General features: G+C 42.5%; 1 protein-coding gene across 1 annotated transcript in view; it reads right to left on the bottom strand.

Moving 5' to 3' along the window:
- Positions 1-20,880, bottom strand: part of ADRBK2 (adrenergic, beta, receptor kinase 2) — a 131,017-nt gene extending 110,137 nt beyond the window's left edge. The window contains exon 1 of the mRNA XM_012644104.1: positions 20,768-20,880. Within this exon, the coding sequence (XP_012499558.1) occupies positions 20,768-20,880 (113 nt within the window). The remainder of the gene's footprint in view (positions 1-20,767) is intronic.
- Between the last annotated feature and the right edge of the window lie 555 nt (positions 20,881-21,435).

Here is a 21,435-nt window from a genome sequence, read left to right on the forward strand (position 1 = left end):
GCTGTTTAAACCACAACCAGCATGCAAATGAGAGCTCTTACCATTATTGGCCACCGAGAAACCCAAAAGGCAGATTTTTTTTTTAAGATAAGATGACCAAGCAGTCATACCAAGATTCAACTCCCCCGAAAAGAAACTATTTTTTTTCACATGTAGTTACTAAATATTTTCTACAAACTACTCGTCAAGCACCCAGAACAGAGCTACATTATCCAAAGGCGCAATAAAAAGTTCACCTCTAGATTTAAAACCACCAAACCTCACCAGACAGATTCCGAAGCAGTCTGTAAAAGTATCTTTTACTGTTTCATGTCAACTCTTCCCAAGTTTCCTCAGTTTCCCAAATCTTTGGGAAAAAACTCTCATATATAATTTGCATATTATTAAGCAATTCAGCACAGGACAAACTACATTCAGAAGATCACGACCCAATTAAGCTAAATGTGAATTTAAGTTCCTTTGTGTTTTTCCTACAATATTTTGACAGTCTACATTCTGTTTTTAATGGCTTTTTCTTTGCAATATATAAATGAATATTAAAGTGACATTAAATACATTCGAATGTCACTGGCCCAAGAAACAGTCATACACAAAAGTCATCCTGGAACAGACACTATTTGAAGGATGAATAAATTTAGGGGATTATCAGTTTACCTAATCAAAGATACTAAAATTTCAAAATGTAAGCCATCTCTTTAAATTGGTTACAATGATCATTTCAGAACCCATTCACCTTTTTATCAAAACCCTTTAAAATCAGCAATAACACAGAAGCAGCTGTGTTGTGCAGTTGTGTTGTCGTCTATCTCAAGCAAACATTAGCAGAGAGACTAGAGGCAGAGACACTCATGTGGGAGGGGCCGCAGCCCGCTCCTTGTCTCCGAGAGTCATTTTCCTAAAATATAAATCTGACCATGTAATTATCTCATTTGAAAGATTCCAAGGGCCTCTCATTTTACCCAGTGTCTAAACTCCTTAGCACGCTGCAGGGGGCACTTCCAAAGGGGCTGCAGCAACCACGGCTTGCAGTTGTCTTTCTCGAGTTGCAGCCATGCTTGATATTTTATTTTCCATAAAAGAAACAGGCTCTTTCATTGCTCAGTCATTCTGTAAACGACATTCCCTCTAATGCCTTCTTTTTTTTTTTTTCACATGGAAATCTCCTATTCATCCTCCGCGATCCAGTTCAGGGGTCACCAACACTACGGACTCATCCTCGACTCTTCAGAGGTGAGCCCTCCCTCCGGCTTCTGTTCCCCTTGTCACTGTCACTGTGGTATCATCCCCTATAACGGACTGTAATGATTAACATCTCTGTGTCGCCCTCTACACTTGTGAACGAATGCCCGAGGGACATTGGCAATCGTCCTGGTACTCAGTCCCCCACCTTCCACTCCGCAGCACCCCAAAGGACTCAACATGTCACTGTGAAATGTCCACAAAGGAGCGAATGAATAAGTATCGCTTTTCTAAGTAAATTCCACAAACTGATATAAGCATACTCAAGTCAGTTAATATTTGCTAAGGACCCATGGGTCTGGAAGTATTCTGGTCACAAGAATGTAGAAAGATGAATTAGACTTATTCACTAATACTAAATTTATACCTAAGAATTGGTTCTAGGCCGGGCACAGTGGCTCATGCCTGTAATCCTAGCACTCTGGTAGGCCGAGGTGGGAGGATTGCTTGAGCTCAGGAGTTCAAGACCAGCCTGAGCAAGAGCGAGATCCCATCTCTACTATAAATAGAAAGAAATTAGTCAAAAACAACTAAAAATAGAAACATTTAGTCAGACACAGTGGCACGTGCCTGTAGTCCCAGCTACCTGGGAGGCTGAGGCAAGAGGATCGCTTGAGCCCAGGAGTTTGAGGTTGCTGTGAGCTAGGCTGATCCACGGCACTCTAGACCAGGCAAGAGAGTGAGACTCTGTCTCAAAAAAAAAAAAAAAAAAAAGAATTGGTTCTACAATTAAGGGTGTATCTAGTGAGCTAATGAAAAGAGGGACTCTTGAAAATGTGATCCTCTACCAAAACAATATTTCTATTTAATCTTCACTTTTTTTTAGAATGGTAACAACCTTGGTGTGGTGACCCAGGATGTCAACTGACACCACCGGAATATGCCTTGTCTAAAATTGCTTTTCTGCACCTCTAAACAGCTTGCATCAAGGGAGCCCAAAGAAATGAAAAAGACAACCAACAGCAGTGTTGTCACTCTTCAACACTCTTATAAATGACCATGAAAGAAAGAGCAGTTAGGGACTTTAAAATTAATGTAAACTAAAAACTACAAGCCTCCGCCGAGCCTTTACGTCTAGCCCATGATGTGAACACGTGTGTATATAACTCTCTCATATGTACATAATTACATATATGAGATCAACTGAACTCTGTTGCGAGTTTTAGAGTTGGTAATTGACAACTGATAATAAATTCAGTTCTAATTAATGCACGGTATGATAGCCACTATACCCTTCTACCTGTCAGTAATGGAAACCATTCCGCTTCAAGAATTAGCAGGGCAGTGGCCACCCAAATTAATATCACATTTCCCAGCCTCTCTTGCAGCTAGATAGTCACATGACCCAGCCCCCAGTGGCATCTGCAGAGAAGTGATGTCTGCTATAATACTTCCCCATCACTTCCTCCTCCTTCTGACTGAGAAATGGCAGTAACCGAAACACCTGCCTGGGCTACGGGGCAGAAGCCCCGCAGTGGGGGTGGCGGAGCCAACGTGCAAGCGCAGGGGTGGCCTTGCCTTGCGCAGCTAACTCCCTCTCTCGTCAGTTCAGAATGTCTCTGGACCAGTGGTTCCCAAGCTCAGCTACACGCCAGGATCACCTGGGAAGATACTTTAAAATATTGGTGCTTAGCCCCCTCCACCGAGATTCTGATGTAACTTATCTGCGGTGTGGCCTGGGCTTTGGGCCATTGTGTTTTGTGGTCTTTGTTACACCAGCTTAGGCCATGCTCTAACAAATAGAGATGGCTTTTCAATTCCAATGAAAGGGCATGGAGTTTCCTTTTGTCTAGGTTTCTCAAACCTTCTTGGTCTAAAAAGGAAATTCAAGACCAGAAAAACCAGATTGCAAATCTGGCCTTCTATAGTGGGCCCCTCATCCACGGGGATCTGTTCCCAGACCCCCAGTGGAGTCTGAAACTGCACAGAGTGCCAAACCCTATATACATTGTTTTTTCCTGTACATACCCATGATAAAATTTAATTTATAATTTAGGCAGAGTAAGAGATTAACGACAGGAACTAATAAGAACTAGAACAACTGTAACAAATACTGTTCACAATTCCACAGAAAGAAGATTTATTCTTACCATAGATTTTAGCAACATCAGCATACAATTTTTTTTTTTTTTTTGGTCTTTCCTTAACTTGAGAACTTTCACCTTTTCACTTACAGGAAGCACTGTAAAGCTTCCCTTTGGCATATTCGAACTGCCAGCATCACTGCCCTTGCCCTTCGGGGCCACCATGAACTGAAATCAGGGTCACAGTCGCTCTGATGACCGAGCCAGCTGCTAAGTGACTGGCGGGCTGGTAGCACCTGCAGTGTGGATTTGCGCCCCAGGAGGGATGGCGCGAGATTTCACCACGATATTCAGAACAGCATTTAAAACTCAATTAAAACTTACGAACTGTTTATTTCTGAAACTTCCCATTCAATATTTTCAGACCTCAGCTGACCGCAGGTAACAAACCCTGAAAAGCGAAGCCACAGATGAGGCGGAACTACCATATAGCTGCAAAGACTTCAAAGCTGTTCTTCCAGACGAACGAAAATCTTCAGAAACAGTTCTCCCAAAGACTTTAGGCTTTTACCACCTTCCTACCTCTGCCCCCAGTTGATTCCAGTTTCATTACTCAATGATAAATCATTAGTTTTTCTCAGCTAGCATTTTTCTTGCACAAGCTACCCTAACATTGTTTAGAGAAAACTATTTTCCATAGTTTTTTAAAAAGCCATAATGCCAAATCTGTCCAAATTTGGAGTTAAAAATAATGTTATAACCTACACAGTATTTTTTGCACATTCAAATGAATTCAAGAATTTCTGATCTCATACCATTTGAAGAATCAAATCTTTGTCACAGCTCTCTCTAAAGAGTTAAATACTTTGCCAGCCTGAGCAACACAGCAAGACCCCATCTCCACAAAAAATTTTTTTTTAAAAAATGAGCAGGGCAGGTTGGTGCATGCCTATAGTGTCAGCTACTCGGAAGGCTGAGGCAGGAGGATCACTTGAGCCCAGGAGCTGGAGGTTGCAGTGAGCTATGATGATGCCATGGCACTTTAGCTAGGGCAATAGAGTGAGACTCTGTCTCAAAAAAAGTAAAGAAAAAAGTGAAATATTTTGGATATTCGCTATATCTAATATAGGATATTAGATACATATATTCTTTGGGAAGGAAAGGAAAAGATCATTCATTCATCTGTTCATTTGGCCATTCATTCATTCAAAAGATATGTACTATTAATACATTCTTACCATGAGCAAGACTGTGTGCTTTACTCTAGGAATAAAGTGAATGCCACCCATTCCCTGCCTTGCAGGAGCCCGTGGAGGACACAAGCGGTCCCAGTGCAACATGACATGTGATGGGTCTGCTTCCACAGGGGCAACAGCAGGGGCCACAGCCCAATACGGCCGAGCTGCGGAATCTAAGGGGCAACTGGCAGGCGTGGAGGGAGGAGAAGCAACGGGACCTCTCGGGAAGGACCTTGGAAGTCCTGTTAGCTTGCACCAAATAATCAAACAAAATGGACACAGGACAACAGCAACTAAATAAAAAAAAAAAAAAAAATGCCAGGCCACAAATATCCTCCACTTTTGGACTCACTTATTTTTGTAACTATGTGAGAAGAATTCCTAAATTACCACCCATGAAATTAACGTCCAGCTTTTCATGGCCTTTTTAAAGCAAACGCTTCCTTCCCAATGACTGACAGATGAAATTGCGACTCGCAAAAATGTCAACTCATTTGATGCAAATTGCCATAGTTTCTGGACACCCAAACACAGTCCCGGCCTCCTAACCCCTCTCCTCCCTAGGACAACGTGAGACAGTCTGGGATTTCAGTAAACTAGCGCTATCTAAGCAAACAGATTTACAAACTAAAATGTGATCCACGGGAGATCATTCAGTATGATTTTTCTATTAATACTACTTGTCTTTCGATCTGGTATATGACACCTTTGTCACTTGAGGACTTTTCATTTGTGTCATCACACTCGTTAATCTCCTCCTTCATGGTTTCCAGGTTTGGGGGTCACTTAGGAAAGCCCTCTGTACTCCAGAGTGATAAAAATGTATTCCCTTACCTTCTTCTGTTTTTAATATTTTTATCTCAGTAAACACCTGGGATTTACTTCTGTGCACAATGGGTATAGATTGTAACTTTGATAGCCAGCGATCACACACCACTTTTCCTCCTCAACTCAAAATGCCACCTGTATTCGTAAGTAAACCAAATTCCTATGTATTAATATACACGTGCATGTATGAATATTTACACTATTTTAAACACTAAAGCAACATTTTTTTAATTTGGTAGAGCAGATCCTCACTGTTTTACTTTTTCAAAAGTCTATTGGGTATTTTTGCCCATTTTCTCTTACAGATGAATAAGGATAAGCTTATTTTTGTCTATTTTGCTTTCTTACAGACAGGGTCTTGCTCTGTCGCCCAGGCTGGAGTGCGGAGGTGTGATTACAGCTCACTGCAGCCCCGAACTCCTGGGCTCAAGCGATCCTCCTTCCTGCTTGTGAGGTTCTTTAAAATTCTCATTTGGATGGATTCTCGTTTGGATCCTGATCTTGAGTTTACACGTTAATTTGAAGAAAACTGACATCTTCACAATATTGAGTCTTCCTATCTAGGAATATGTTATGGCTCTCCATTTATTCAGATTCTCTTGCTTCTCTTAATGAAATTTTGGTTTTCTCCATACTAATCTTGTTGGTAATTACTTAGTGAGGCCCGTCTTAGAGCAACACGTTAGGAAACACTTATTTTAAAATAATTATTTTGAAATGTTTTGACAAATTAATATTCATGTGATTTAAAAATAGAAAGCTGTTAAAGTAATTTTAATAAGAGAGAATTGCATTGCAAAGTTTCATTAGGCTTGTATGGCAAGTAAGCTGAGAGGATAGATCATCTTAAACACCATGGCTTATTAGTTTTTTTTCTGCTAAGTTTAAACATCAGAGCTATGATCGAATAGACATTCATGACCCGAATGAAGTTCAGTGAAGTCTTTTGTACTCAGGAAGAAAATGGGTATAGTTTTCTGAAATATGATTTCTTACTACGCTCTTGCCCTTGAATAGCCTTCTTGCATTTTTTTTCTCATCTTTCTGTGGCAAGTCTTCAGGTCAAGAGGTTGTCAATCAGTCCACTCTACTTAGATTAGTCAGGACTCTTTAGTTGCAAATGAGCTTATTAAAACTCTACCCACATCTCTGTAATCACTTTCACGAAGCCTCTTTTTGAGTCATCTAACGCAGTTTCCAAAAAATACATCCTCCTCCCTTCAGTCCAAGCTGTCTGAGACGCAGTACATTTCTTATCTGTGAATGTAACCCTAAGTCACCAGTGCTCTCACACATGACAGCGGGGCAAGTGAGGTTTCCATTGCCCCTGCAGGAACATAGCTGTGGTCTTCACACCTAGCCACCTACTCCACTGTTTTCAAAAATTACTGTAAAAATTTTCAAACATGAAAAAGAGTACATAGTAAGCCCCATAACCCATCACTCGCTCCTCAGTAGTACTTATCAGGGTGGCATCCGCTACGTCTACCCACGCCCAGCCTTCATTTGGTAAAGCATTTTAAAGCCGATGTCAGATCACATGTCATTTTACCCTTACTACTTCAGTTTACACTTCTAAAAATGATGGACATTTTCCTTAGATGAACACAATCTATGATCAGTTTCTAATCACCCTGGAAACAGCAGTAATTCCTGAAGATCCAATACCCAGTCTCGAATCCCATTTCCATGACTTTGTACAGCTGGTGGGTTTGAGTCAGGACCTAATCAAGACCCACACACTCATTTGATTCTGAAAGCTCTTAGATCTGTGGTAATCCAGAGCTCCCCACTCTCCCCACCCCCCATCTTTTATCTTCAGTGACTTACTGAGGAAACCAAGGCAACAGTCCTGGAGGATGTCCCCACTCTGGATTTGTCTGTTCGCCTCCTCGCGGGGTCATTTAGCTTGTTCCTCTAGCTCCGTATTCCCTACAAACCAAAAGTGAGCTCAGCGGACCTGACTATATTCGAGCCCACCATCCGGCGGCAGGGACACTTTCCGAGGGTCTTGGCACTCCATATCACCTCACATGAGGAGGCACATAGTTACCTCATCCTAGTGATGCGAAAATCATGTAGAAAATTCAGTTGGTGACAGTTTGATTTCTCCATTTGAAATTCCCCATCAATCTTTCATTTAGTCATTTTATATGTTGATGATCTTTGCCTAAATCAATACTTTCATTCAGAATTGCAAAATGCTGATGCTTTTAAAACCCCACCCTTCCTTCCATATTCATTTGCTGCAATTTTCGAGTAAAGAATCTCTCCTGTTGACTAGGGCTTCTGATTACCCTAAAACGTAGTTGGTACAGGAAAGCAAGATAAATGCTGAATTCTTTCCCTTTTTAATTATTGCTTTTCAGAGACAGAGGAGTAAGTTTGACTGCTGGTGGCGATCAATAAGGTGTTTTGCTCTGTTTTGCTTGGGGAATCTCTCTTTTCGCATAGCATGAATGTCTTAGCTTGTTATTGCTGCTGTAATAAATGAACGCAAATGTGATGGCTTAAAAAAATGGAAATTTATTATCTTACAGATCTGTAGGTCAGAAGTCAGAAATGGATCTCACTAGGCTATGGTCAAAGTGTCAGCTGGGCTGCATGCCTTTATGGTGGTTCCGAGGGAGAGTCCATTATCTTGCCATTTCTGGAGTCTAGAGGCTGACCACATTCCTTGGTCCACGGCCCCTTCCTCCATCCTTCCATCTTCAGAGCCAGCAGTGGCTGGTCTCAACCAATTCTCACACTGCATCACCCTGACACACTCTCCTGACTCCCTGGCAACAACAGTGGGTTCCCCCCAGATAATGCAAGACAATCTCTTTATCATCCACTCAGCACATTAGCTGCCTTAATTTCATCTGCAGCCTTAATACCCTCTTGCCATGTAACATATATTCATAGTTCTGGGAATTAAGATGTGGACATTTCAGGGGGCCATTATTCTGCCCACCATAATGGGTTTGTATACGTTCAGAGAATTTTAATCAATTGCAGTCATATTCTTCTGATGCTCAAAGTGTCCTGCCTTTGGCCAGTGGGAACCCCTCCTTCCGGCCTCCGCGTTTGTTAGACATGGTACCCATCTCAGCTCTTGGATGGCTCCTTTGTCTTCTGATACAACAAATAACAGAAGTTCCAGGCTCATCTCGCCCAGGCCCTGCCCATACCTGGAGTCAGGTGCAGTTGTACAAGGGCTGCAATTGTTTCTTGGACTTTTCAATGGCTGGGGTTGATAAATACATATGTTTGAAAACAAACAAAAAAAATCATGAATTTCAAATGACTTTCCAATTCAAATCAAACCTGACCAGGTTTTTACCTAACTCTTAGCTTGTACACATGTATCTCTTCATTTACATTTAAAATCTTGGTTCTTACCAGCAATAACATCATTCTTTTTTGTTTTACCCAACTATATCTATATAGTCTATGTAAAATAATTGTTTCTATGAAATTACTTCAAACTAACAATAACGATACTGCTAACAGTAAGACTTCTACACAAAGTTTAAAATTTCTTTGCAGCTCTATTTATTTTTAAAATATAGAGGACAATTTGTCGTCATCTAGCAAAACTGAAAATGCCCAAATCTTACTTATTTCTAGGTATCTATCCTCGTGAAAGGCTCATACACAGGCTCAAAGATATAAATGTAAGAATGTTCACTGCAATAGCACTTGTGATTATAAACACAGGGTTAAGAAGATAACAGTGCAGACACACCATGCAGCAATTCAAAAGACAGAGACGGGCCGGGCGCAGTGGCTCACGCCTGTAATCCTAGCACTCTGGGAGGCCGAGGCGGGCGGATTGTTTGAGCTCAGGAGTTCGAAACCAGCCTGAGCAAGAGCAAGACCCCGTCTCTACTAAAAATAGAAAGAAATTAATTGGACAACTAAAAATATATAGAAAAATCTAGCCGGGCATGGTGGCGCATGCCTGTAGTCCCAGCTACTCGGGAGACTAAGGCAGGAGGATCGCTTGAGCCCAGGAGTTTGAAGTTGCTGTGAGCTAGGCTGATGCCACGGCACTCTAGCCCGGGCAACACAGTGAGACTCTGTCTCAAAAAAAATAAAAAAATAAAAATAAAAAAAAAGGCAGAGACGGAGCCAGGCATTACTGACAAGGAAAAGCTCATCAGGTATTACTAGATGAAGGCAAGTCTAAATGGATTCACTGATGTATTCCTGACAAACAGAATTCCATCCCAGTGTGACTTCAACAACCTGTCTGCATAAAGGTTAAATATGCAATGTGTTTCATTAATTTTCTATCACACTTTAGAATGGACTGCTAACATGTATCCAGAACACTGACACGTAAGCTCAAGTCCAGAGTACTCATTTACCTATTGACGAGGATAGAGGTGAAGTTTAATTTTGTTTTTTTTAAAATAAGGATGCATCTGAAATCACACACAAAAAAGATATTTGCGGTAAGAAAACATTAAAAACTCTTGACATGTAGCTTTTCTCAAGTTATAACACTGCCATCATTATTAATAATTATCCTATTATTTAACATGAAATCTATGACATCTTCTGAGGAATTATTGATATATTTATTATGAAGCCACAGTGCCCAGGGAAATTATGTCACTGGAGCACCTCCTCAGAGGTGCCGTTGACAACTTTTACTGAATGAATACAATGCATTTTCATTTTTTTAATTTTTTTTTATTTTTTTGAGACAGAGTCTCACTCTGTTGCGTGGGCTACAGTGCCGTGGCGTCAGCCTAGCTCACAGCAACCTCAAACTCCTGGGCTAAGGCAATCCTCCTGCCTCAGCCTCCCGAGTAGCTGGGACTACAGGCACGCGCCACCATGCCCGGCTAATTTTTTCTATATATTTTAAGTTATCCAGCTAATTTCTTTCTATTTTTTAGTAGAGACGGGGATCTCGCTCTTGCTCAGGCTGGTGTCAAACTCCTGAGCTCAAATGATCCGCCTGCCTTGGCCTCCCAGAGTGCCAGGATTATAGACGTGAGCCACTGCACCCGGCCTACAATGCATTTTCAAACTGCATTACTAATGTCTGAAATTGACAATGTTCCTCTATCCAACACCTGGCAAGATACAGTCTGCAGTTTTTATTAAAATGCACCAAATTTGGAATCAGAAGACCTGGGTTCGAGGCTCAGCTGTGTTCCTGGTTATCAGTATGACCTTGAGCAATTAACTTCTCTCTGAACCTGAACTGCCTCCTTCTAAAACAGGATGATGAGTACTATGGAGCCATTTCCAAAAATCTCTAAAAGAAGAAAAATGCTTCCCTTGTGAGAATAAAAACTTTAAATCAATACATAACACAAAGGGCAGAGAAATGCCAAAGGTTCCTGACCGGGCGACCTTGTTGGTGGTTTCATTGACTGTATTATTAAATGCAGTGGAGGCCTGGAATTAGAACAGAGAGCCAATTAGAACAGGAAACATGGAAATACGGAAAGAGAAGTTGAGATTTCAAGTGTTCTACATTCAATATAAGCCACCCCTACGAAGCGATGGCTCAGCCCCAACTACCGGACCTGCAGAGACAGATGCTGTAACAATCCGACCATGAGCTTGTGCTCACGACACCACCTTCTAATGGTCACTTCGTGTCCCATGAGGGCAACCCACAAGGGAGAAAGATCCAGCCACATAGACGCTGAGCACCTAGGCTCCTGCGAGAGTTAGGGTTTAATGTAAAGCAGCAAATTCGACATTCTAGGTGTACTTTGGCTTTGCAAATCTACTATGTAAGAGAGTTAGTGGGAGCCTCACGCGGTGGCTCACGCCCATAATCCTAGCACTCTGGGAGGTCAAGGTGGGAGCACTACTTGAGCTCAGGAGTTTGAGAGTAGCCTGAGCAAGAGGGAGACCCTGTCTCTACCAGAAAGAAAAGAAAAAAAATAAAATAAAAGTAAGAAGAGAATGGATTAGCCGGGCAGACTTTGCTGGTCACATGAGTTGCACAATAGACAGATGCTCACCACAGCGCTAAAATCTAGTTTCTGAGTCTGCAAGGCTGAGAGCCACTCCCTGGACCACAGCAAAGATGCAAATGTCTAAGGAGAGAGCCAGTTTTTCCCAAATAGATAAAATACACCTCTCAACATCTCCGCATGGACATATCTAGAGTAATTTTGTTTTTCTTTTTAGAATTTCTACCTACTACAAAGGATAATTGTAAAATCTTAAAAAAGTTAATACGTGTAAAACTATTATAGTAGGCACTATATACAAGTATTGGTGGGGTTTTTTAAAACTCTAAATTCAAGTCTGTGGCACAAACATGAACTAAATTATCGTCAGTCATCTCTGGGTGTAACAAGTTAAGAAGTATACATACAGACCTAAATGAGAAGTCCACAAGTCAGCCTCTCATCAAGATCATTTCAATACTAACCCAATTTACACACCAGTTCCAGAGCGTTTTTTCCTGAGAATAAGGGAAAGAGAGTTTTAACAGGCTACAACCACTGAGGCACTTCAAACTTGTCTTGCTTTTTCAATCTGTTCCACCATCATATATGCTATCCCAGATAGTCACAAGATGAAAGGAGTTTCCACCAAAATAAGCTTTTCTTGTAGAGTAACCTGAATTTTTTTTTTAGACAGAGTCTCACTCTACAGCCCAGGCTAGAGTGCAGTGGCGTCATCCTAGCTCACAGCAACCTCAAACTCCTGGGCTCAAGCAATCCTCCTGTTTCAGCCTCCCAGGTAGCTGGGACTACAGGCGTTGTGCCACGATGCCCAGCTAATTTTTCTTTTTTTTTTTTTTTGTAGAGATGGGGGTCTCACTGTGTTGCTTAAGCTAGTCTCGAACTCCTGGCCTCAAGCAATCCTTTCGCCTTGGCCTCCCAAAGTGCTAGGATTTCAGATGTGAGCCACCGTGCCTGGCCAAGTAACCTGAATTTTTTAAATAATTTAAAACGTCAATCCAGTATCAAGTAGATCACTTTTATTTAAAGTGGAGCTAGTGGCTAATTTTCCACGTGGAAAGAAAAAAAAAAGCCAATCAAGTGAATGATTAAACCCTAAGAAATCCCTGTCCGCAAAAACCCTCCATTGCCACTGGAAACAAAACAGAAAGAAGCAGGTCCAAAATGGAACACAAAAGATAGCACAAAAACTTAGCACTCTATTCTATACTTACTGTTGTCATGACAAGATTTATCCCAGGGTATCATAAGAAAAGAAACAGAAATTTAGTTGAAAAAACTAGGAACAGGCTAAAGATGTACATTAAAGTCCCTCAACCTTACCCCTTAGGATTAGTTCCATTCTAAGTGGAGTAAAGACCACCCCCACTCCCACCACCACCAAACACCTCATTTTTTTTTTTAAAAAGTTATATCCGAAATACCATCACAGCCTTAGACATTCACAAAGCAAACAGAAAGTCTGCAATATTCAACAGCTGTGTAAATGCCATTCCGTGTAGCTTTTAGTTCATTTTTAACTTAAACCCTTATCGAAGGCAATACAGATACAGAAAATGTAGAAGAAATAACCTGAAAATATAACCAGACTTATAATTATCTAGATAATAAAGATCAATGGACTAATGTATCCCACAGAGCACAAATACTAAGAGAATATTATTTAAGGAAGTTTTATTGCAGACATTAAAGACACTTGCTGTCTTCTCTAGCTAATGGGGTTTTATGTTTTTGAATATATGCAACCTGCCCCCTTAACATCCTCAGAAGATGACTTTTTCAGCATAATTAAAAGCTCATTTTCTTCCTAAAATATTTTAGCCCATAATTATCTAGGACCTATACAGTGCTTCGTACTTCTTTAGCACTCAGCAATGGCTGCTATTGTCAGAATACATGTCACCCGTACCCAGCTAACAAATCCTAATGGAAACAGTCATTTCCTGGTCAAACTGGTGTAAGCAATTTTAAGTCATTCAGGGAACCAAAACATTTCTCCCTAAAATGGAACTTCAGAGGGACTCAGCCATACACTTGAAATAGAATTTATTACTACTTTTAGCATTATGAAACTAATTACGATAATTTTACAGATATCTTTTTGGTCTTCATAAATGCTGACACTTACTTAGCTTCGCGATGTTCGGGCTAAAGAGCATAGACTACACAGAGCCAGGCACGCAGTTCAGCAGACAATGAGGACAGACTAAAGGAGCTGGGGACAGCCTCCTAGAAAAGCCACCACAGGCTAGGGGAGCTACCTTCAAACATTCCAAGATCTGCCACATCTGGGAGGAACTGAATTTGTTTTGCATGACCACAGAGGGATAGTAAGAGATCAGTGCACAGAATGCATTGCAAGAGAGCTTTCTGACTCCAAAGAGTTTCCAAAGATGCTCATCAAAGATGCCCTGGCTGGATATTAGAGAGGGAAGTCACCCATCGACGTCACCCAATGCACGACTAGATTGGATGCTTTCCAAGATCTTTTCGGACATGAGATGCTACAATTCCATGTTATCAATATGCAACCTGTTAATGGCTAAGGAAGACTAGAATGCAGCACCTTATGCTCACTACACCGAAGCCAGCTGCTTTCAGACTAGGATTGTTGGTTCAATTTACCAAAGCAAAAACCTCTAAAGAATGAGTCAACTCTCTTAATTGCCTGGTTATACATATTTAAGCAGCATGTTCATGAACTCTGATACACTGATATGAGGGCCTACTGGATGGATAGATGGATGGACAAAAGAAGGGAGGGAAGGAAGGGAGGGAAGGAGGGAAAGGAAAAAGGAACTGAGTGAAGCATCATGTGTAAAAGGTTCTAGACACACAGTGCCACGATAACCAGCCAGAGGAAGAAAACTGAGAAATCTGGGAATTTCATCTACTTACGGGTCTAAGTATCAAGATTTGCTCTTCTCTGATCCAGGTCGACAACACAACTTTTCAGAAGTCCTCCCTCCCTCCCTGACCTATTGCCTCTTCCTCAGAGCACACAGCACAGGGTCTCCTTATAAAACTGCCTTATATCTGCTACTATTGCATACATTGTTACAGTTTACTTACATCTCATACTATATATTAATATAATCCCAACAATAATAACTCTATGGTGTAAACTAAAAAAAAAAAATCATGTCTTTTAAGATCTCTTCCAAACTTTTTTTCTTGAGTTATCTGTGTCTGAAATTCAATGAGTAATTTTTAATGTTCTCTGCTATTTACAAATGTATGGATAGAAAATTCTCATGAGACAGAGATTTTTATTGGGAATTTCATGATCAGAAATGAATAAGTATTATGTTTTACAGATGGAGACACTGAACACAGTGAATTCAAGTGACTAACCAAGTCCTATGGCAAGTTGCCACTGGAATCAGATCCTCACGTCCTGGTTCCTATCTGGAACCTTCTTTTACTACAGTGTGGCAGGTAGCGGGGACGGCACAGAAAAATGAGGGGGCCAGCAATGACGGCTGACCTCCTAGTGCACTAGGAATGGAGGTCTGGGCTGGCTACTTTCATATAATCACCTTTTCCTGCTCCTGAGATCCTGGGAGGAGGAAGGGGTGGCAGATAAGAGTGCAGGTCCAAGGCGGGGTCAAGGCTGACCTGCACCAACCACCAATCATAAAATATCTGAGCTGCAAAAACATTTTCGCTGTATTCTCTATGGGCTCCTTCTACAACGTCCTACATAGAAAGTATTAAAATATGCTTATGCACCAGCTGAAGCACAGATGACCCAAAAGAAGGCTTCCAAAATTAGAAGAAACATTTACAGGATGTGAAGAGCCAAGTTATTACTTCTTCTGCATTTTAGACCCATATAACAATCAAAAAAGGCCCAGGGGGCTGGGGGTGGGGTCTAACTTCTAATCAATGATAAAAATAGAAATAGAAGAATAAAGAGGTGAGAAATAGGAGAAGCAGAGGCAGTTGGGGGTGTGTGGGGTTAGAGGGGGTATCCAGCCCCATTAGCATGCAGATTACTAACCAAACAAATGATTTCACAATAATAGAGTAAAAGCTGCCAAATTAATTATTTCCATTTCCCGGTTGCCAATGTCCGGAGAACAAGGAGAGGTGAAGACACTCATGCACACGGAATTCATTGTTACCTACGGTAATCTGTAAGTATGATTTTATTAAAATCATAGATTTAATTATAATTTTATTAAAATCATATATGTGATTTTATGATTAAAGTGAATTTATTAAAGAACATTATTGGAACGAGAAACTGATATTTATGGTGAAGAAAGCCAAAAGTATCGTTTTTCCCTTTTACTCTTTTCCCAGAAATGAAAATATCAGGGAGGGGACAGCTCAGGCTGCCCCTTTTTCTAAATAAAAACGCGGTAGAAATCCTGTTTGGAGGCTGGGGGGCGCGATGGGGGCAGTGAGACAGTCTATTATACAGTTTCTCATTAACACCAGCAAGATCGTATGTCTTGCGTTAAACAGAACAGTCATTTAACCCTCGCACTTCTCCTGGGAAATAAGGAGCGAGCTGCTATTCACTTAGTCATAATTACCGTTTTCACAGGTCCCAGAGGACTAGCTGTTCTCTGTCAGTCTCTCAGGACTAGCAGCTGGTGGGGACAGTCCTCAAGATGATTTCTCCCCAGATAAAAAAGTATCACAGTTTCCGCCATTCCTTGCGAGATAAGAGGCCAGGGAGGTTGCTAGTGATTTTTGGTGAGGCTGTCCCCCAAGGTGGGAAGACCCTGGGCTGGGGCAAACCTGGGTTTGATTTCTGCCTGGGCCACTGTCAAGTGTTACCTGGGCAGAGTTCTTGACCTTCCCTGAGTGTCTGCTCCTTCTGGAAAATGGGGCTCATGCTCCTCCCCTGGTAGAACTATTGTGGGGAAGAAATGAACTAATTATGCCAACTGCCTGACGGAGGCTAAGCTCTCCATTAATGATAGTTATTATATTATTGCTTCGCGGAGGTTAGACTTCTCGTCCCCTTGTCAGAGCCCCGGGGACCCTGGGCGTCCTGCTAGCTACTGCTTTGCATCTCACTCTTCTGCTGGCCACCCAAGGACTGAAAAAGACCTGCTCTTCCCTTCCTCGAGCCTTGACACCTTCTGATAGTTTCCATCCTTGTCCAAAGAGATGTTTGGCAAAGCCAAGTTCAGTGCGCTGGGGCAGCACTTCAAGAGGCTGTCTCTAAGAACACATTGCCTATAAAAGCCAGGGCTGCCTGTACCTCAAAGACATCTAAGAGGCTCTCAATTCAAAGCATTTCACAATGCTCAACTCGGGCAGAATCTAGGTCCAAAATTGATTGCACTGGAACATTTACTTCCAAGAACTGGCTGCTACACACAGCCCTTGCATCTTCGAGTCACAGGCACAAATTAACTTTGACCAAGAATGAAATAATAACTGAGAGGTCAAAACAAATTACATTTTGAGTTTGTCCCTTAGTGAACAAGAGGCAAGAACACTACCACTGTTTCGTACATAGAAATATTCCTATCAACAGCAAAGAACGCTTTCTCCCTAAAGGCTATGCATTCTTCGACAGTGACTTTTCGGTCCAAAGTTAGGCTGTGGGCACAGGAGAGTGCAGAGACAGAAAACTACAGCCCAAACAGAGAGGAATATTTCAAGTTATCTACCAATCGCTTACTGATTAGAGTTAGAAAATTACTGAATAAACTCCATTTCCACGAGAGAAGAAAACTGCCATTTTTCGAGATCAATAATTACATGTGATACTTTTACAAATAAAAAGACACAAACTACCATATTACTGTGCACACTATGTCTGGATAGTTCTTCAAAGGATATCATTTAAAAATTATTGTAAAACACTTAGCAAACATGTTCTATATTAATTCTATGTTCTGTGAATAAATAATAATAAAAGTCATCCAATGCTGTTTGCCCATGGTTAAATAGAATGTTCAAGCAGGCACACTTAAAATACCCAATTCTGTGTATTTCACACAAGACTGTAAGTTCCTTGATGGAAGGGCTGTGGTTGCGTTCAGCATAGCATCCCCACGCCTGGCTCATAAAAATGACTCTATGACTCTGTACTGAATTAATATAATAAGTACCATAAAGATGTCCTGAAAGACGGTCAGAGGGCTCCTAGAAAGTTATAAAGAATTTTTAAAATGTTGTTTTCAGATCTTTCCATCATATTGCATGACTATTTTGAAAGGACAAGCTTTGCAATAGATGATCCAAAATTGTCAACGTCCAGACAAACAGAAATGAGACTCCAGGGGAAAGATGAAGTTCATGTTACTCAACCTCTTTCAACTCCGTGTCATTTCAAGTCAACTGAATTTCATTCTGTTTGAAAAAGGTTAACACAGTAATAGAGCCTATGGCAGAAGCTGTCTTAATCACTCCAGGGCATAAGATGTTGACCCTTTGTGGGCCTTTGCTTGTGAAATAGACCCTACTTAAATAAAAGTGCTTCTTTTCTAACATGGTGTTAAACAACTGGCACACACATCTAAATGCTCCTCTTTTAACTGGGCCTGCACAGCGAGTCCATGGGTCACGGGTTACTATTCCCAATAGGCTCATTATCAGCTACATTAGCTCAACAAACATTTCAGCAAACTACAGCAGCTATATAATTCAAACAAATAGTCAGCTTTTACAGGATTTGCACTGATTGGTTCATTAATTGAATAATGTGTCAACATAACAAAATGTTTGCCTCTTGCCATCTCGGAGAGGCACAATCTCCCCTGGGCAGAATGTTTCATTATCTTAGATTCTCCCATAATAGGCAGGAGACTACGGACCTAGTGTTTTATTTAAATCAGCTAGATATTGTTTAATTCTGATGCTTTTCTGTTTACAACTGCGAAAAAGGCGAAGTAACTAAAATAAAAAAGCACACAGAATACTATAGTGACTTCAAATAATTAGCCGGAAATAAAAAATCACTAGTGATAGACCAATGACAAGTTAAAATGTACATTTCTCATTCAGATGCTGTAAGTGCAAACCTAAATACCTTTTCCAAGAATATCAAAAACTGGTGATCACATGGCTCACCCCATAATGAAGATGAAATAGAAATTCTTATCAGAAAACATTTGAATAGTATCCCTTTACCAACAGAGTGAAATCATACTAGCCTTTGGAATCATTATGCTGAGGCATTTTAACATGAAATTAACTTTCTTACAGGATCTAGAAATCGCCCAGACCTCCACCCCCAAACCAACCAGGTAGACTACTGCCATCCAGCGATAGAGAAAATTTTGCAAGATGTTTTACCTGATAATCTCAATGTAACAGAATCCTAACCCAGCGCAAGGAGTGACTGTTACTATTTAAATGATTACATTACAAAACTAAAGCCAAAGCCCTTGAGATAAATACAAAACAAATTAGAATCTCTCGAAGAGGCTGCAATGGCCTAATTCAAGAGTCTATTCAAAAAATAGCAACAGAATAACAATTACTAAAGGGTTGTTTCCTAAAATTACTCTCCCGTTGACATTTCTCAATTCTAAAATACCATAAGAAACATGCTCACGGTCACTGATTTTGCTTTAAAAGAAAGCATCACCAAAGAATACCACCAAAAAACAAAGGCATTCATACAAGGAAGTGAATACCCTAAGCACATAAGTATATTCTTAAGAGGGGTACTAAAAAAGCAGAAGTCACATTAAGTTCAACACCAAGAAAAAATAATGAACAGAAGTTCCTAATTTTAGTAATAGTATATTACTAAAAAATATACCAAAAAAAAACTGCCCATGAGTAGAGATTTATTGATTTTAAATATAGAAACCCTATTTATTTAGGACTCCATGCCCTTTGGGGGCAGTAGGAAAGGCAAGAGAAAAAAAAATTAAGAATTTTTATACCACATGTATAGAAATGTACAGGGTTTTTTTTTCCCCCCCAAATGAAATTTAGGTTTGATTTGAGGGTTCTTGTTCTCTAAGTTACCCATTTGCCAGAAATTTTAAACAGCATTGATTTTTAATTAGCTTCAGATATGTTAAATGCTGGAAAAAGAGTGTTAAATTCACAGCACTCCAGAAAGGTCTGCACTTTTCCCCGATTTCCCCTACTTGGCACTGCCTGTCAAAACAGCACACACTACAAAACCAACAAGAGGCATGAGCTAAGGAGGGAACGCACACCAAAACCATCTAGCAAGCATGTCTTCATTTGCACAAGTTGGCTTTTTCACAACCAATGACTCAAAGGAACTGATATTTTCTATATCATATGGCTTGTAAATGAACGCCAAAAAATAATCTGATGATCACTTAGCATCAAAAGATTTTTTTTCCTAAGTTAAGGTAACATTTAAGCAATCTTGGGTGTATCACGCTTGAAGGACCGATGATTTCAAATGGAGAACAGCTATGGTTTAAATTCTAAGATTTTACAGAATTGCATGGTTTCAAATTCATCATTAAGAAGATTCCTCTTTTTATCATCAATTCCACCAAGAGCTACTTTGCTTCAAGGAACCACATTAGCTACACAACTCATGACGATGTTAATAAAGAAAGAAGCCAGGAGGAAAAATCCAACACTGATGCTTTGATACATTATTTGAAACTCACTACTAACCTTATGAGCAATCTTTTCTGGGGTAGTGCTAATGACACGAACTAGCAAAATGTTTTTACTAGTTCATCCGCAATAAATTATTTGAAATAAAACTGCAACTTGGTATGGACTTCACCGAGCCCCTGGCCAATTCAATGGGGGTCCTTCTTTGATAAATTAACAACAAACTCCATTCTGGAAGCATCCATTCGATGTGCCTTTTTAAGTGAATCCCATTTCAACCTTTTAATAAAGTGCCACCAGGAGATCTGCAAGTTGAGAAAGGCAGCTCAGGTGACACACTTAGCGCCAAAGAGAAAACAGAGTGGGTGTAAATCCCTCCGGGGGCACAGAAGAGGAGAAAAGATCCTAGGAGGCTGCCTGGACTGATGGACCTTCCAGGGAGGCAAGCAGTGAAAACAGCAGCTGAAGTACCTGGGACGAAAGGCAAGAAGCCTGCACGCCCCAGCTGAAGAGCCCAGAGGGAGCTGAGCAGAGGACGGACCAGGGAAGGAAAGAGCAGGATGGAGCTCAAGGGAATGACAGGCACGGGGCAGAAGGGGACCTTAAGGATGGGGCTGGAGGGGACCACAGCAGTGGAACACGGAGAGACACAGGGATAGGGCTGGAATGACGGACAGTGATAGGAGAGGAGAGGGGGACAGGGATGGAGCTGGTCCAACCAAGTCATTCCCAGCCCCACGCCGGGGCGCTCGCTGTGCGCGGGGCACTTCGGAGCGCTCTTTCCTCGAGTCCCCCCAACAGCCCTCCGATGCCCCCATTTCAGGGACCGGAAGGACGAGGCCGGCCCCTGCAGCGCCCGCTCCCCAGGTCACCGGCCGGGGACAGGGCAGCCGAGCGCCCGACCCTCCCGGACGCAGGGGGTCGCTGGCGGCCGGGGGGCGGCGGCGCGGGGGGCGCGGCGCGGGCCGGGAGCCGGTACCTGGGCTCGGGCAGGACGATCTTCTTGCTGGCGCGGGCGGCCGGGGTGGCCTTGCTCTTCTCCATGGCCATCAGGTAGCTGACATCGGCCAGCACGGCCTCCAGGTCCGCCATGTTGGCGAGCGGCGGCGGCTCCTCGGGACCCGGACGGGACGCGCTCCCGCCGCCGCCGCCGCCCGCAGCGCCCCAACGTGGGGGGGCCGCCCCGGGGCAGCCCCCCCTTCCGCGCGCCGCCGCCGCCTCCCGCGCGCGCACCGCCGCGCGCCCGCCCCGGCCCCGCACACGCGCGCCGCCCACGCCCCTTCCGCGAGGGTCCGCGGGGAGCGCGCGCCCAACGCTCGGCGCCCCTCGGTGCCCGCGCGCAGTGGCCCGGCCCGGCCCGCCGCGCGCCTCCTGACCCAGTCCCTGCGGGCGTCCTCCCGCCCTCCCCTCGGGGTGGCCACGGGGGACTTCCTCTCCTCCGCCTCCTCCTCCTCCTCGCCTGCCGCCCGACCTCCCGCCCCCAGAGCCAGGCACTCTCACGCCCGTCACCGTCCCCCCCGGGGAGCGCTGGGCCCGACGCCCACCACCCTAGGGGCATCAGAGAGGTCTCCGTGCCCCGGACAGGGTAGTTCTCCAACTGGACAGTGGCAGTCAGCATCCTCCGGGAGGTGCGGTGGCCCCAGAAAT

Source organism: Propithecus coquereli, unplaced genomic scaffold (assembly GCF_000956105.1).
Source record: "Propithecus coquereli isolate 6110/MARCELLA unplaced genomic scaffold, Pcoq_1.0 Scaffold206, whole genome shotgun sequence".
Classification (NCBI taxonomy): Eukaryota; Metazoa; Chordata; class Mammalia; order Primates; family Indriidae; genus Propithecus; species Propithecus coquereli.